Source organism: Equus quagga, chromosome 2 (genome assembly GCF_021613505.1).
Source record: "Equus quagga isolate Etosha38 chromosome 2, UCLA_HA_Equagga_1.0, whole genome shotgun sequence".
Classification (NCBI taxonomy): Eukaryota; Metazoa; Chordata; class Mammalia; order Perissodactyla; family Equidae; genus Equus; species Equus quagga.
This window is the reverse complement of record NC_060268.1, coordinates 102,900,881-102,918,662: the sequence shown is the minus strand read 5'-3', so window position 1 is coordinate 102,918,662 and position 17,782 is coordinate 102,900,881. Positions and strand designations below refer to the sequence as shown.

General features: G+C 55.4%; 1 protein-coding gene across 1 annotated transcript; it reads left to right on the top strand.

Moving 5' to 3' along the window:
- Window positions 1-3,189: 3,189 nt before the first annotated feature.
- Window positions 3,190-17,515, top strand: GDF10 (growth differentiation factor 10). The gene is made up of 3 exons (XM_046652128.1): window positions 3,190-3,962; window positions 12,159-13,084; window positions 15,042-17,515. Exons 1-3 carry the CDS (start codon window positions 3,647-3,649, stop codon window positions 15,231-15,233), a joined length of 1,434 nt encoding a protein of 477 aa, XP_046508084.1. The 5' UTR covers window positions 3,190-3,646; the 3' UTR covers window positions 15,234-17,515.
- The last annotated feature ends 267 nt before the right edge of the window (window positions 17,516-17,782 follow it).

Here is a 17,782-nt window from a genome sequence, read left to right as displayed (position 1 = left end):
GGTCCACTTTAAATAGGCTACAATCTTCTGAACGCGGGAGAAATAAAAAGGACAGTAACAAGGATCAATGTTGTTTAGTTCCCTCTCATGTTAACACCTTACCTATGATGCTCATAGTATCCCGCTCTTGTCCCCATTTTAGAGTTGAAGAAACCAAGGACCACACGAGTCAAGTAACATGCTCAAGGCCACACAGCTAGGTAGTGGTGAAAATAGGGACACGAACCGTGTCCAGGTGACTCCGAAGGGTCATGTAGACTCTCACGTTTTGGTTGACATGAAGCCACAGACCCAGACATAGAGTGTTGGAGCTGAAACAGAGCTCGGGGTCAGCCTTCTCATTTAAACAGGAGGCCACTAGGGTTCCAAAGAGGCGATGGGACTGGGCCAGGATGAAGGGAGCGAGATAGGGCTGCAGACTGACTCTACCACAAATTGACAGGGCGATCTCATGAAACAATTGCTCAGCAACATTTCTTCCGGGGGTTGACTTGGGAAGAGGTTTGGATGAAACCAAATGAGCTTGCTTCTCAGAACCATCTAGAGTTTGCTTTCTCTTTTACTCAGGCATAGAGCTTCGTAACTAAGGAGCCTCTCCCTCCTTCCTCAGGGTTTTCTGAGCTTATGGGAAATCTCTACCCTAGAGTGTGTGGCAGAGAGGCCCAGAAGACTGAGGGCCCAGGAACCTCTCTCAACCCTGGAGAGAGCATTCTCCATCCCTGTTTGCAAGTTTGAGCCCTCATCGCTCCTGGTAAAACCGTGTACGCCTGACCCCACCGAGACTGGGATAATCTTAGTAGCAAGTCGTCAGAAATCACAGATCTTAGGACATGAATCCGCGGCCCACCATCTCAACGCTTATTTCGAGCTGCAGCCTGAGCTATTAAAAACAAAACACTCTCATTGGCAAGCTCCACAATTAGCCTCACTTCCACGCTAGAAACACTGTTCTGCATGAGCTGAAATTGCACAGCGATTGTTTCTCGTCTTAGTGATGCTGTTGCAGGCCGTGCTGGGAGCCAGCGAGGATGTGACCCGGTGGTAATCTGAATTGCTTCACCAAACACATTTTTATCCCATCATCTCGGCTACATGAAAGGGGGCCATAGTGCTCCAGCGTTCGAGACTTTACAGTCCTGCTGTTCAGCAATAAAATGAGGCAAGAAATATTAGCTGTCCCCAGCTGATGCCTTAATTCTTTCCCCACAATGTCAGAAAATCTGTACCCTACAGGTTTTAGTGCCGGCTGAAGCCTGACCCTCGGGCCGGCTTGAATGGAGCGAGAATGAGTTAAGGAGAGCAAGAAGCCTTTAATGGACACAGATCCCGAATAGCCCAGCTTGTCCCGGCCTCCTGCAGGCTCACCCTCCTTTTCACAGGCTTCGATTGTGTATGGCCCCAGCAGAGACAAAACTACCCAGGAGCAGAGGTTACCCCCAGCCGGTACAGGTCAGAGGCATTCTAGGGGAGAGGGGAGAGGGGGGCAGAGGGGAAGTGAGGGGCACATGGAGAAGGAGGGCCGTGGGGGTGGGGGTGGGGTGAGGGAGCCGTAAAAGATGGTGCAGTTCATTTATAAGGAGCAATTCATGCAGTCCAAGGCCACGACTTGATCATCTCACCTCCCGGCGAACCATTTTTGAAAACGGTTTTGCAGAACAAGCGGGAGCTATATTAACGGGAAGATGAATGCCATGTGAGCTAATTACCAAAACAAATAAAATGCTTCTGGATGGTTTTCCAAAAGCTACAGGCCTGCGGTCCAGGGGCTCTTAATAGGATGGCCTCTAATTTGACACAGCAAGATTTTAAAAAATTACAAATGGGTTGTCTTTTACCCACCGACGGAAGCTTTTTCCAGCAATTCTTCAATTATTGCATTGTGAGCCCTCCAAGAAAAGTAACTATTTTGGCTCGTAGAGCCCAAAGTAACCAAGTAGAGGGGACGATGTGTTCACAGTTTGCAAGTAATCCTTTGAAACGTAGCACAGACAGCGTTCTTGACGCTGCTGGAGAAGATGGTTTGAAGAGGTCCCTTCCTTCCCTCAGAAGGATTTGTAAACCTTTCATGGGGGCTTTAGACTCCATGCTTCATCTGATGAAGGCTGAAGACCCTTTCTCAAAAGACTGTTTTTAGTATGCAGCATTACAAAGGAAGCCAATTACATTAAAACATAGTTATCAAAAATTTTTTTAAAACAACTTTGCAACATAGTAATCTACATGCCTTCTTATTAATTCATTAAATAACTAATAGAAAAACTACTTTAATTTCAAAACAATGATGAGCAAAACAATATTTTGAGAAATCTGAAACAACTTTCACCTGATATGAAAACATCCCTGGGTGGTGGCGATTGGTGACAAAAGTCACAGGTATGGTGAACACCACTGTGGTTGGTTACCTGCGTTTGCAATATTAAGAGAGGCTGTTTCAGGTCAGTGAAATTAAAGATGTCATTTTTCCCCATCTAAGTTCACAGAGCCCCTGAAATTCTTTCCACGGACAAGAAACCTTGCTAACCGGCCAGACGCAGTTCAGGCCCTTCTGGCCCAGAGCTAAGCTGAGGGGCAAGGAACCAGGGATCCACTGCACCCTCGCTTCATTGCGAGTCCTTCTTGGGAAACCCTCTGCTTTCTCTTCTCCTAGCCGGATGCTTTGGAAACGTTTTGTAAAGCAATTTGAAACCACGTCCTTTTTCAGGACAATCCTGATGCATACATGACCAAAGATTAACAAGGATCTTTGATGTGTTTCTTCAACTACGGCAATCATTGTCACCAAATAAAGGATCTTGCTCCAGTTGCCCTGGCTTGGTGGAACTGTGGAGTTAGGGTTTTTCTTTTCAAAGCCTGCCCGGGGAGGGTCCGTGTTCCCCTCACTCTTGCAATTTGGACACACACTCGCTCAGAGGCAACTGAGCAGCACACACACCCCCTCTCAGGTCCTAACGGCGGAGCTGTCATCTTAGAACCACACAGTCATCATCGCATGCCTTTGCAGGGGCAACGCGGCAGGCGGGCCCCCCTCCAAAGGCCAACCAGCCCCCGCGCAGGCCCGGCCAGGCTGCGGCGCCGACACACAGGAGCCGGCCCGGGTCCGGGTCTCCGGCTCTCGGCAGGGGAGCGGGGAGCGCGCTCGCCCGCGCCCACGCCCCCCGCACTCGCCGCGCACCCCGGGCGCACGGCCCTGCGCGCGCACGCCGCTCCTCGCGGGCGCACGCACAGCGCAGCCGGGCCAGGGACGGCCGTGTCGGCGGCGGCCCCAGAGGTCCGGGGCGCGCAGCCGGGTCCCCTGGAGGGCGCCGCTGGCCGCCCCGCCCCGCCCCGCCCCGCCCCTCGAGCCCGCCGAGCCGGGCGCGCTGTGGGCTGCAAAGTTTCGCCCCGCGAGTCCGCGGAGGCGGCACATCGGCTCCAGCTCGGCTCAGCTCCACGCGGTTCCGGAGGGCCGTGACCGCGGGCCGGGGCTCGCGCGGCGGGGACGGCCCGGCGCTTGGCTGCCCACCGCGCTCTGCCCCGCGCCCCGCGCCCCCGGTGCCAGCGCTGCCCGCGCGCCCTGCCGCCCGCCGCACGGTCGGTCCCCAGCCTCCGGTGCGCCCGCGCCCTCCTCCTCCTCCCGGGCTCCAGCCCTTCGCCGCCGCCGCCCACCATGGCTCGTGGCCCCGCTCGGACCAGCCCAGGACCGGGACCCCAACTGCTGCCGCTGCTGCCGCTGCTTCTGCTGCTGCTCCAGGACGCAGGCGGCAGCCACACGGTCCCTGCCCGCTCCGCCCTGCCCGCGGCCGCCGACGGCCTGGTGGGGCACAAGGATGCCCAGTGGCCCCTGGGGGACGCGGCCGCCGCTCTGGGCCCCGGCGCTCGGGACATGGTCGCTGTCCACATGCTCCGGCTTTACGAGAAATACAGCCGAAGGGGCGCGCGGCCGGGAGGGGGCAACACGGTCCGCAGCTTCAGGGCCCGTCTGGGTAAGTAGAGGGGGCTCCGGGCGGGCACCGCTTCTCCTCATTACCCTTTCCTCACTTGTCCATCCTCCCCACCCCTGCACCTCCGCTTTTCCTCTTCCTTCTATTCATTGACTCCTTCATTCATTCTTTCATTAACTATTCACCTAGCACTCTATGCTGGCCCCTGAGCCTCCAGCGGGGACACCGAAGTGGCAGAGTGACACAGAGTTCCCGCCCCTGGGGTGCTGCCAAGGCTGGGAGGATGTCACACTTGTGGGACACAGACCACCCCGTACACAAGGCTTTAAGCACAAGGTGGAATGGGGCTGGGATGGGGGAGCTCTGGGAGAGGCATGCATGTCGTAGGGGGCAGTTGTGCTGACTCGACAGATGAGGAGGGCACAGTCAGGTGGGCATGAGGCAGCCCTGAGAGAGGTACCAGGCGCTGGGCCCAGGCAGGGGCATGAACCTCCAGCTGGGGCCAGTTAGTGGTCTCCACGGCTGGGGAAGCAGACTGGACTGAGAAGGGCCTTGGGTGCACAAGACTGAGGCCTGCTGGGTGCCAGCATGCAGTGTTCACACTATGGGGGTTTGCGGAAGGGTCCAAATGCATGGGCAGTGAGGGCATCCCTCCGCTCCAGACCTTGCCCCACCTGGGCAGATCCCTTCCCCTCTCCCCACACCTTGGCTGGAGCCGGACAGAGGCCACTTTCGGGGTCTTCCCTGCCCTGCTCCGGGAGCATTTCCAGACTCCAGCCTCAGCTGTTGGCCTGCTCGGGCTGGGCTACCTCTGCAGGCCCCGGGCTGGCACAGACGAGGTGCAGACTGGTGGCAGGGGTGGTGGGAAGTTTCTGGTTGTCATGGAGACTACTCGTGGTCACAGAATGCCATTCCAGAAAATGTGAGTAGGGATCCCCTGCAGCCCTTGCAGGGGAGGAGGCCATTCATCAGAAGAAAGAGCATCCGTCTGTAGCCCAACATTGGGCCAGACAGCCTGGGGTCACATCTGCCACCTGTGGATCACTGGCTGTGTGACTCGAGGTAACGTCCATGGCCTCAGAGCCAGACCTGGGAAGCGTGGCCTCGAATAACTGTGTGCTGGCGAGCACCTGCCACAGAGAGCGCCTGTCCCCATCCTCCACTGAGCAGACTCGCTAGATCAGTGTCCCTGGGCTCCAGACCAGACAGTCTAACTCCGTCCTCCCTGGTACCTTTTATTCACCACCTGCAGTCCATTTCTGGAGCATCACTATTAAATTAAGTCACTTAAGAATCATCTGGCATGAACGTGACTTTGGGCAAATTGCCAAAGCTCTGTGGACTTGAGTGTTCTCATCCACAGAATGGGCAGCTCATGGCAGTATCTTCCCTGCGGGGTTGCAGGAAAGATGAGATGAGGTAATGTGTGTGAGCACCTAGCCCGGCACTGGCCAGATTAGGTGTTGGTGCATCTCGTTCCCCTGGGAGTGCAAAGCATCTGTGTTCATGTAGGGGTGGACTTGACCTTGCATCCATTGACTCAGTCCTCAAAGCCTTGCATTTGAGGAAAACAAGGCCGGCGAGGCCACTGCTTCAACAAGGGGCAAGCATACCCATTGTGCCCCCCACTTGCTGCAGCCCTGGGTGTCGAGGAACATAGTCTGTCTTTGTATTTTCACAGACTGGAGCTGTGTAAGTAACAGTGGGGCATAGGCTGTCAGCCCTGAAAAGGACTTGGAGACAGTCCTTCAAATCCAGCCCTCCCATTTTACAGATCAGGAAACTGAGGCTGGGGGAGCAGGGCTATCACACTGGCAGTGGTTGGTGCCTCCCTCTGCCAGGCCAGTGCTGTTCTCACTGCTAGCCTCCTCCCCCCGCCTCCATCAGAACGAAACTCAGGACTTAGGAGACAGATGGTGGAACAGACGGTTCTGGAAGAGTAGAATTATGCTGGACCAGTCTGGGACTGTCTGACAAATCCTACACTCTGGTTTGGAACCATTTGACAGCCAGGGGTACAAGTCCCAGCTCCACCAGCTACTGGCTGTGTGCCGTGGCACATGTCGCTGTACCTCTCTGAGCATCGGTTTATTGTGCACTGGGGAGGGGAAGATTCTGTGGGCTGTGGTGGGTTTGTGCCTGGCGTAGAGGAGGCCCGAGCAGCTTGTCATCCCCTCCCTTGATTCACATAGGTTGTTTCACACCCAGCCCTCAGAGCTGCCCCAGTGACCCAGCTGGGAGGAAGTGTGCACCTGGCCAGGGACCCCTCATCTTATGGATGGGACACAAATGTGGGAGCGTCTGCTCTGGTCCTGGAATACACTGGTACCAGCCTGCTCCATGCCGGTGGCTTCTGCTGCCTCAGCAGGTGGTGCCTCTTCTGGAGCAACAGATGCGTCAGCCCCGGTTGCTGTGGAGCCATCCTCCTCACTTGGCATCGGACAGTGGAGCTGGGGTTCCATGTGGGCTGTGAGCGGACTGGAGGGTCCGAATCCTGCACCTGTGACCCGGGCGCGGGACTGAACGTGTCCGTCACTCAGTTTATTTCACTTCTAAAATGGGGCTAATAATGCTCCCTGCCTTCTAAGTTTTTTCAAATGACCTGAGATCTGTCCAGCACATGAAACAGTGTCTGGCACACATATGTATCAATAACTTATTAGCTCCTACTATTTATTACTCCAGCCACCCCTCCCTCTCATTGCTCCCTGGAGTGTGCTTTGTTCTCTGTTAGGTCCACATCAGTGGGGAGAGCTTCTGAGCCTGACCTTACGGGTTAAGGTTAGACAACCTCCACCCTAAACGGCCTGTCTTTAAATCTAGACTTTTCCACCTACCTGTGTGATATTGGGCAAGTTGCTTAACCTCTCTGAGCTTGATTTCTTCATCTCTAAAATGAGAATAATAATCCATTCTGGTCTGTCAAAAATGCCAAAAGTCACGTTCATTTCAGTTCCCCAAATCTTTCCTGAGCACCTCAATAGGTGGCAGATGCTGTAAGCTCGGAGGACACAAAGATGCCTAGACTGAAAATGCATAGACAGAAAAGCTCATGAGCTGGCAGGCAGGGAGAAGTAAGCAGAAGAATGTGGACAGCAGGACCGGTGGTACAATGGAGTGACAAAGGGCTAGGGGTGTTCTGCGGGAGCCACAAGGGACAGCCCTGACCCGCAGGGGAGGAGCCGGTGGACAGGGACCAGTGAAACCTTCACAGAGCAGGCGAGGCCAGCAGACTCTGATGGGCCCGAGGCGTAGCCAGGTGTAGAAACGACGCCGTCCACTGTGTGCTGGGGGCTAGGACGAGTGTGGCTTAAATGAGGAAATAGCATGAGGAGAGAGGCAGGAGGGGGAAGGGGATGGTGGACCACCACCAGGCCATCAAGAGCCCTGAGGGTTATGAGTTTGCCTGTAGGGGGCAGTATGTGGGTGTGTCCACGGTGGGGGGGGGGGGGGGGGGAGGGGGGGGGGGGGGGGAGGGAGAGAGGGGGAGAGGGAGGGGGAGGGAGGAGGGAAGGAGAGACAGAAGGTGGGGAGAGAGGAGAGAGAAGAAAGAATGAGAGAGGTTACAAAAGAAATGCATACTTAATGGGGAAAATCTGGAAATCCTAAAAAATTACAGTAAAGACAAGAAGTCATCCCTAATCACAAACCCAGATATAATTAGAGTTAATATTTTGGTGGAATATATATATACGTACACATATATATATGTATACACGTATGTGTATATGGGCAGCATCTATATCTATGTATACATATGTCTATATAGATCCTTTTATCCCTCTGTATATCCTTTGTTACCCTAAGAGGATCATGTTTTCAACATGGAGGTAAAATTTGCCATATCTGCACTGGCGGTTACTTTCTTTTCATTATTGGTCATCCTCAACTGGTTTTCATGCCTATTGGCCATTTGCGACTGTCCCTGTGGAAACTGCATCCATTTCTCAGGGTTCTTGTCCTTTTCTTACTGATTTTTAGAGGTTCTTTACATAGTAGAGACCTTAGCCCTTCATCTGTAATAGGCGGTTTCCTTATGAAGTGTGAGTGTGACGTGAGGGGGACATGTTCTGGAGTCTTGGTGGCAGCAGAAGCCGGGCCCTGGACGAGGCAGCGGTGGAAGGGGTCAGAGTTCAGGATGGTTGTGGACAAGAAGGAATGGAAACCTAACAGAAGCTGGGCTTGGTTAGATGCAGGAGGCGGATGAGGCCGTGAGAATTCTCCGGCTCCTGCTGGAGGGGCAGACAGTGGCCATGCCTCCCGTCGGGCACAGGGACAGGAAGCCTGGGTGTGTACCCTGCTGGAGCAGCAGCTCATGATGCCACATGGCCAGTGTGTTCTGAGCATGCACTGAGTCACCAGGCACTGTGCTGTGAACTCTGCAGAGATGCTCTTACAGCCTTAGGGGGCACGTGCAAATACTCTGCCTGGTTTACAGATGAGGAAACTGGGGCCCAGAGGGGTTCCCTGACTTGCCTCAGGACCCACAGCTAGTAAGTGATGCAGGCAGGATTTAAACCCTGACTCTGGGGCCTGTGTGAAACTGGATACTCGATACGTGTTGGTTCTCTTCCCTTCTCCGCAGCACCGCCAGCTGTCCAGCCACTTCCTTCCTCCAGCTTGTCGTTGCTTGCACCTCAGCCCTGTGTTCTCACTGTGGTCACCCTGATGGCAGTTTCAAGGGCAATGGATGAAGGGACAACCTCCAAGTGGCTTGGATTCTGTCTCTATAGGTCAGAGCAGTCTGAGGGTCCTCTTGGCCCAAGGGGTGGCCAGCAGGGAGCCTGGGGGGCCCTTGAGCTAGGGCCCTTTCCCCTCCTCTCTCCCCTCCAGTCCCGCCCCACTGAGTTGGAAGGAGGCTGCATGCCCGGCAAAGTGGCCCTGGCTTAGGGTTCTGAGAGTTCCAGAGACCTGCAGAGAGATCTAAGTAAGCCCCATCCTTTCTTTCTTGGAGAGTCAGAACTCAAAATCCTCCAAATAATGATTTGTATTTGTAAAACGTTTGAGAGTCCACGATGCATGATCTTTGTTACATTTGCTCTGAGGCAGATCATGATTCCACATTCTATCAGAGAACACGGGATAGGGCGGGGGTGGGGGACAGAAGGGTGTAGGTTGGGGGTCAGATGGCCTGGGTGCACACCCTAGCTCTGCCCCTTACCAGCTGGGTGACTTTAGGCAAGTTATGTCCCCTCTCTGATGCTCCATCTTTTTGTCCATAGACTGGATGAGCCATCCCTTCTCCCCTCATTGTTAACTGAAGCAGGCAGATGTAGCAAAGACCCCACTCTTCCCCGGTCCTTCAACAGGTATTTCTGAGCACTGACTAGCTCTTAGGTCTGGTGTTCAGAGGAAAAGAGGGAGGGAGGAATGAAGGATCTTCTCTAGCTGACCAAAGACAGGAGCCCAGGGCACCTGCCCGGTGCATAGGAAATAAGGACCTCTCTTTGGGGCTTCTTCTTGGCAGCCTGGGCTCAGCCAAGCTACGAGACTGCAGGCAGATACTCCTTCTCTCAGCCACAGCCCAGAGCCCCTGGCATTGTGTACATGCAGGTGCTGTCAGAGAGCAGGGCCAGCCTGTGGCCTTTCAGGTGCCGGGGACAGGGCGGACCCATCTCTACCTCAACAGTTCCCATCAGGGAGGGTCTTCACATGCAGGCTGCCTAGTAAGCGGCCAGCTCCCTATGGCCAAGGGCTAAAGCCAAACAGAGGAAGGACTCCTGCCCCGAGTGCACTGATGGGCTGCATGACCTCTAAGGCTCCTCCCCATCTGAATCTCTGAGCACGCTCTCTGTGGTTCTCCATCCTAAGGGCCAGGCAATGTTTGCTGCCCCTCCCCCCCCACACACACACACTGTGCAGAAATAATCTGCTGGGAAGGCCAGTCCTTCTCTGCAGCACTTCTGCCCCATCCCCCCTCACCCCGGAGCACAGTCCTCCCAGCACCTTCCTTGGACCACGCCCACCTCAAGCCAAAGTGGCTGCCCCTGCTGTGGTGCTCACAGTGTCCTCCTTTATACCGCCTCTCGTTCTTTACCTTATTGCTGGAGGGGGGGCCAAAGTGCTTTTCTCTGGGGAGCCTTGTCCATGTGCCACCAGTCTGCCATCTCCTCCTCACCGATGCCTGGAGGTTTCCAGGCTGGAGATGCTTGCATCCGGCTGCAAAGGGCCAGCTCTTCGGAAAGAGTCCGAAGTGTCTGTCCTCGAGCCTCTTCACTCTTTTCTAGTAAAGACTCCATTAGTAGAACAATAGAGTTAAGACTGGAACTGGATAAAAGGAAAACAGTCTATCTGCCGTGTTAGCTGGGTCACAACTCAGGTCTTTGGATCCTTGGGTGGGAGGTGCCCGAGTTGGTGTAGAAGGAGCCTGCTCTGCCACCACTCGTCCTTTAGATGAAAGTGGCAGGGAAGCACATTTGGGGTCTCCTCCTTTGTGCCTGGCACATGAGGTATGTCGTGTATTTAATCCTCCAAACCATCAGGTGAGATAGAGATTCTGTTGTCCCTCTGAGGCAGGTGTGCGCGGTGTGGTCCCATTGGGAACTTGCTCCCCACACACAGGTCAACCCCAGATAATGCGGCCACCGCCCACCAGTGCTCCCCAAACTTGCCTGATGGTTAGAATCCCCTGGGGTGCTGGTTAAAATACAAATTCCTGGGCCCCGTTGTCCCAGACCCTCTGAATCAGCATCTCTGTGGAGGAAGCCGGTGATGGCAAAGTCTGGGAAAGGCAAGCCCGGAGACTGTGACATTCAAGGCAGTGTTTGGGGAAGCCAAGCTTAAATGACCATTAGGACGTTGCGCAGCTCCATGTGTGTGGAGCTTGTTAAGCGGCCACCATACCTCTCTGTGGGTTTGTTCCCAGGATAAGATAAGACAGCATCTCTAGAATGTCAGCTAAGCCTTGGCTGGCATTCATCGCATCTCCATAAATGTGCTTTTCCCTTCCTTCCTTGCTCTCTCTCCTAGTCCTTTAAGAGTGCACAACAATTTTCCCATTGAATTATGCCTCTTTCCCAATAGAAACAAATAACCTTAAACTGATGATTTTGATTTTAAAAAAAAATCCCAGCTGATCCCATAGGTGTAGGTTTCAGAGATGCCGTGGCCCCAACTCATGCCCTTCGGTGAGCCCAGCGTCCCGCACACATATACCCTCCTCCATTTGGGAGCTCTCTTCCTCTGCAGCTTTACCTGGCAGACAGAGGCGGGGCAGCAGGAAACAGAGCCATGGGAGGGGAAGCCTCTGACAGGCAGCTCTGGTCCCTGCTGGTCTGTAGCATCACAGGGAGGCCTGGGAACGACTCCTCCCTCCTGTCCGCACCTAGAGAGGACTTGGCCATTCAGAACACTCATGCTGCCCCGTCTCGGGCTGGCTCCCTAGGGCTGCAGACCAGGGTGCCCTGCCCTGGGCCCGGGGTCACAGCTGGGAGAACCAGGTGAGAAGGAAGGGGCGGTTGAAGCCCCAGGGACATGAGGACCAGAGCGTTCTCGAGCTGCAGGTGTGAAGTCTGAGGGACCCTGGTCCTTATCATGGTCTGGGCCTCTGGAGAACAACCTGGACTTTGTAGATTTCATACAGTGATCTGGCACAACCCAGATATTGCTCTTTCTTTGTAAAACAAGCTTAAAAGCCCTAGGGCAGAACAAACAGCAGATGCCCAAATGCTCCTAAGCCCAGTTCCCTCCGAAGACCCTCAGAATTTGCAGAAAGTAGGAAGCGCTCTGATTATTTCTCCTCCTTTGGGAGAATAACTGTGCTTAACATCTGCATTATAGAGGCCTTTGCAAATATGAGAGGGGCTGCTGTCAGCAGGTCATGGACCCAACCCAAACCATCCCCAACCCCTGATGCCACTTTCCCTGGTTAATGACGGTATCAGGTGTGCTTGCTCGTTTGTTCATTGAGAGGCGTCAGAGTGCCGGGGAGGACACAGGAGGTGGAGGGTCCAGCAGGCCCCAGCACCTGCCCTGTCTGCTACCTTCTGTTTTTGCAAGCGGATATTGATAATCCTCAACCTCTCTGACCTCAGTTCCTCAACTATTCATTGGGGGTGATAAAGGGCGCCCTCCTCCGTTTAATGTGAGTGTTACACGAGATGAGGAAAGCCTGGCTGGCCTGTAAGTGCTCCCTAAATAGGTGTTCCCCTCCATCCCAGCCCTGGGCGGGAGACCCTCGAGCAGGGGGACCTGTCCGGGGAAGACCCTCACAGGCTGTGGTCTGTCCTTTCCTCGCAGAAGTGGTCAACCAGAAGGCCGTGTATTTCTTCAACCTGACTTCCATGCAGGACTCAGAAATGATCCTCACGGCCACCTTCCACTTCTACTCGGAGCCCAGGTGGCCCCAGGCACGTGAGGTGCCGTGCAAGCAGCGCGCCAAGAACGCGTCCTGCCGCCTGCTGCCCCCGGGCCCGCCTGCCCGCCAGCACCTGCTCTTCCGCAGCCTCTCGCAGAACACAGCCACGCAGGGGCTGCTCCGTGGGGCCATGGCCCTGGCGCCCCCGCCACGGGGCCTGTGGCAAGCCAAGGACATCTCCCCCATCGTCAAGGCGGCCCGCCGGGATGGCGAGCTGCTCCTCTCCGCCCAGCTGGATCCTGGGGAGAAGGACCCGGGGGTGCCGAGGCCCAGCCCCCATGCGCCCTACATCCTCGTCTACGCCAACGACCTGGCCATCTCAGAGCCCAACAGCGTGGCAGTGACACTGCAGAGATATGACCCCTTTCAAACTGGAGACCCGGAGCCCGGCGCAGCCCCCAACAGTTCGGCAGACCCCCGTGTGCGGCGGGCCACGCAGGTCACCGGGCCCCTTCAGGACAACGAGCTGCCGGGGCTGGACGAGAGGCCGGCGCACGGCCCCCACGCCCAGCCCTACCACAAGCACGAGCTGTGGCCCAGCCCCTTCCGCGCCCTCAAGTCCCGGCCGGGACGCAAGGACCGCAGGAGGAAGGGCCAGGATGCGTTCGCGGCCTCCTCGCAGGTGCTGGACTTCGACGAGAAGACGATGCAGAAAGCCCGGAGGAAGCAGTGGGATGAGCCAAGGGTCTGCTCCCGGAGGTATCTGAAGGTGGACTTCGCAGACATCGGGTGGAATGAATGGATCATCTCGCCCAAGTCTTTCGACGCTTACTACTGCGCAGGTGCCTGTGAGTTCCCCATGCCCAAGGTAGGTGTAGGGGGGAAGCCGCTGTCAGCCGCCCGATGTCTAGTGTGACTCGCAGGCTGCCCTCCTGCCGGGTCCCTCTGCCTCCTGACTTCCGTTTCCTGTCTGTAAAATAGGGGCACTAACCCCTCCCATCTATTCGAGGCGGGCCATAGGTAGAGGGAGGTCCCAACGTCGCCCCCCGTTGGGCCGATGCATGGATGCTGTCTGCCTGTGCTTTTGAAAGTGTTGACCTGATTGAATTTGAATTTTTGGATCAAAGCATCTTTTCTTTCGGGAAGCAGGAGAATCCATCGCCCTAGGTTCGTGTCACCACCTAGCAAAATCTACAGAGGTTGAGTAGATGCTGGCCCCTGTTCCCCTCAAGACGTGTCAGGTCTCCACGGCCCCCTTTTTGTCAAGGCTCTCATTTCCGTTCCTGGCCTGGACCTCAGGATGTTGGCATCTGTGACCAGCACAGGGCTGGGCTCAGTGGCTTACCAGTGTGGACTCCGGCCTCCCTCCCACTCAGGGCAGGAACCCACGGGGCAGTAAGCTGTCTGTGCACGAGTCTGCAAGACACACAGCACGCGGCTGTTTTATCCATGATGCTGGCCTGGGCTTTTCAGAGTCTCACCTTCTCTCCGGGCTGGGTTGTGGCTCTGTCCATCCCTCTCCCCATGGCCTGAGCTGTGATGGGCTGGCTGCCAGGCAATGTGGCCCCCCGCCCAGCCCCCCCCAGCCCCCCACCCGGCACACAGCAAACACTTCCCTCCTGCTTGGCTCCTCTGCCGAGTCCCAGGCCATGTCTCCTCTCCAAGAAGGGAAGTCAGTGCATAAATCCACTTTGAACGTAAATAAATCGGCCAACTGGGAAATCCCAGACCCAGACGTGGGGCGGCGTTAACCTGTTTGGGAATTAAAGAGCTTCCCCAAGCCGTGCATGTGCAGAGAGGGGAAGGGAGGTGCGTGATAGAGAGACAGGCCTCTGCTGGAAGGTCCTAGCACAGGCCTGGGGCAGGTGTAGGACGAGTTTTCCGCAGACTCCAGCTGGCTGACCCCTACTTACCTTATCAGCCCACCCCTCGCTGCCTTCCCACATTCCCCATAAATCAGTGTCCCTGCCTCGCTCTCCCCACCTCCCTGTGCAAGAGGCCTTTCTCATCAGCACACTATACATAAAGCTCTCTTTGGGCGCGATCAGCTGAAGTGCATGTGACTTGGTCCTGTCCATCCTGTTGGATGTGCTTACGGAAGGGCATCCTCTGTACCCGCTGCTGGAACCCAGACTCCCCTGGATGCGAGAGGCTGCCTGGGGAGGGGAAGAGAGCCGGTGGGTGTGGCCCCGGGGAACATGGTTTCTAAGCCCGGCTACTTTCTAACGGAGGGGTCTCGGTCAAGTTACTTAGTCACTTTTAGCCTCAGTTTTTTCACCAGTAAAATTAAGGTAAAACCCGCCCCATAAGATGGTCACAATGACACAATGGGGTGATGCAGGTGAAGCAGCGCCTGCCACCCCAAAGTCAGACCCACCTGGAAAATGTCAGTTTTCAGCCCATCACGCTGGCGCACACATGTCTGCAGGCCTCCCCCGTCGGTGCTAAGAACATGCTCACACGGGAAGCATGTCTGTACTCCTCAGACTGTAAAACCTGGGCGGCTGTGGCCCCAGACGGCACTGGCTGGGCATGTCCCTCAGCCTCCCCTCTGGACAGCTCCTGCCCAGCTCCCAGGGCTCCTGGGTGATGCATGACGCACAAGTGCCCCCAAGTGGCCAGTGGCGTTTAGGGGCTATGACTTCAACCTCCCTGGGACTTGGTCTGTGGCTGACTTTGGAGGAAACGAGTTCCCAGCCGTGGGACCTCACTTTTCTTCTATGCTGATGCCTCTTCCATGGGCGCAGTCAAGGACGTGCTGATGGCATGGTGGGTGGGTGAGGGCCGAGCACCGAGGTAACCGTGCTCCTTTTCCCGCCTTGCAGATCGTCCGCCCGTCCAACCACGCCACCATCCAGAGCATCGTCAGAGCTGTGGGCATCGTCCCGGGCATCCCAGAGCCTTGCTGCGTCCCCGACAAGATGAACTCTCTTGGGGTCCTCTTCCTGGATGAGAACCGGAATGTGGTTCTGAAGGTGTACCCCAATATGTCCGTGGAGACCTGTGCCTGCCGGTAAGACCGCCTCCTCTGGGGTGGAAGGAAGCCTCCACCCCACCCCACGCCCAGCAGGGCAGCATCCTTGGAGCCTTCTGGAGTGAGAGCTTGACTTGGGGTGCAGCGGTAAAGGCAGGGCAGAGCTCACAGGCAGCCTTGCTGGTCCCCAGAAATATGTGTCCCCCGGGGCATCATTCTGGGGTCTTTCATTGCTAGTGACTTAGCCCCTCAGTGCTGGTGTGAACCCGCGAAGGAATCTGGGAATGGGCCCTGGCCTGACCATCACCCATGGTCCGTCCCCTCTACTCTGACCACCGAACGTCTCCACAATGTTGGCGTTTGTGAACATCATCTCATAACCCGGGAAGAAACTGCAAACCTGGGGGTGCTGGCTGCCCACACCTGGAGAACGCCTCTGTTTAAGCAACCAGTTTAAAGCACTTCGGGCCACATACTGATCCTGGAAAACAAGGCCTGAATAATGGTCTAAGTGGAGGGTTTCTTTCCAGCTCCACTGCAAAAGCTTTTACACACACAGTATGCACGTATAACCGATTTTGGTTTCTTTTTCTTAATATATATTTTATTTTAAAACAAAAAAGAGGGAGGTGACGCCATCCCCCACAGAGGTCGTCATGCCGGTGAGGTGCGCATTGTTTAAACGTGCTTATTGAAATAACACACACAGTAATATGTTGGAATACTAAAAAATAACCAAGATTTTTATATTTTTGTAAATTATACTTTCTATACTGTAGATTGTGTATGTTCTGTGTTTTTATGGGAGGTTAATAAATTCAAGGCACAGGGGTATCTTGAAAAACTGAATGTTGCCCATTGCAAAATATCAATGGATCCCCATCTGTAGTGTGGCATTTGGGTGGCTGCTGAGGTCACAGCCCCCTTTAGGATCAGCCAAGGCCCCCCACACACTCTCATCTCTGTCCTGAGCTCCAGAAACTGGCTGCTCCTATGCCTTCCAGAGTCTGACCCCACCCCCGGCCCACAGCTCCACACCCTGGGCTCATCCAGGCAGGATATGGCCCCAGGAAGGCACAGTGGCCTCGCAGAGTTTCCTGGCTCAGAGGGGACATCGAGGGCTTGGGAGGTGTCCGAGGCATTTAAAGGAACTTCTGCAGTTGCTGGTCACAGACCTTTTTCTTGGGCTCCTTCAAGCAGGAGACTCAAAAGAAGCAATCAAGGGCCTCTCTTGTGGTCTGAGGGCTCCGGAGGGCCTGGAATGTCTACTTCTCCTTGTGCATGTTTGTAGGATGGCCACCCTGCTTCCTGTCAACAGCCCTGTCCCCAGATCGCCTCCCCCACACGGCTCCCTTATCCCTGAGATGATATCACCTTCCAGTTGTAGCGCCTGAAGCTGGTTGACTGACATTCCTGAAGGAGAAGCTGGGTCTGTTTAGGGGCAAGTGTGTGACAGCCCCTCTGCTGGGACAGGCAAGGATGACATGGACCCCAGTCTTACTTGGAGGAGATGGAGAAGCCATGAGCAGTCCTCCAAGAGGGGACTCGGAGGGAGAAAAGAAGCCCAAGGCTCCTGTCTTAGGTCAGGCTCCTGAGACCAGAATTCCTGTGCAAGGGACGGAGAAGGAAGAGCTCCCAGAAGAAACGGAAGGGGAGGGGGAAGCAGGACAGGAGGGCGAGGAGCCCAGCATCCCACATCCCAGATCCTGTGGGGAGCGCTGGAGCTTAAGCTACACCTCAGGGTTAGTCCGGCATGGAGGCAAGGGAGCTGGACGTTCAGACCCACCCCAGGGTGTCCCTGGCTGGGAAGATGGAGAGCCCCAGTTCCCTGGCCCTCTGCACATGCAGCCGCGGTGGCTTCAGAAGCCCAAGCAGCCTCTGAAGAAGGCCACAGTGGCAGCTACTGGAGGCAAAGGGACCGACACTGGAGAGAGTGCCCAGAAGGGTAGGTCAGGGAGTCTGCGGGCACCTGGGTGGATAGCAGCGTGTGCCCAGCATCTCCTCTGAGGGGCTCCAGAGGGTCCTGGGACATGTGTGTGAACAGCTGCCCCTGACAGAGCTCAGTGCGTCGAGGGGCGCTGTCCTTAGAGAGGCTGTCTTACTCCCACAGACACTGTCCTGGGACTGAAGGAGCCATTCATTGGATGGTGGGGCGGCCTCAAATCCGTCTGCAAGCTTCGTGCTTGCTGTGCCATGTCTAACCTTTTTGAAACAGGACGGGGTATAAATTAAGAGCAAAATAAGTCAAAATATGGGGGCTCAATAAAGCTTCAAGTGCCTTTCTTCTCCATATTAGATTCCTCATTTTTCCTTTCCCCCCTCAATTTTTTCTCATCCAACTGCTCCCTTTCCATTTCTTAATAAATATGGGGTGTCCCATAATGGTTCTATCTCATTCTTTCTCACGTTTTCAGTTTCTGGGATATCTTCAGGGTCATCACAAAAGCCTGCAACTCCTCTGAGCCTTCGTTTCTGGATTACAGGGGGTGGGAGGAGCGGGCTAAGAGGATCCCCTTGTGTCCAGCCAGGGGCAGGGGTCCCGTGCTTGTGCCGGGATGGATGGCACCCGGTGGTGATGACTTAGGAGTCGGG

Bases quoted from the DNA above. Each gene is read 5' to 3' on its own strand.
- GDF10 (XM_046652128.1), top strand. From the start codon at position 3,647: ATGGCTCGTGGCCCCGCTCGGACCAGCCCAGGACCGGGACCCCAACTG. The intron at 3,963-12,158 runs GTAAGTAGAGGG...CTTTCCTCGCAG, and splicing joins CAGCTTCAGGGCCCGTCTGG to AAGTGGTCAACCAGAAGGCC. The intron at 13,085-15,041 runs GTAGGTGTAGGG...CCCGCCTTGCAG, and splicing joins GTGAGTTCCCCATGCCCAAG to ATCGTCCGCCCGTCCAACCA.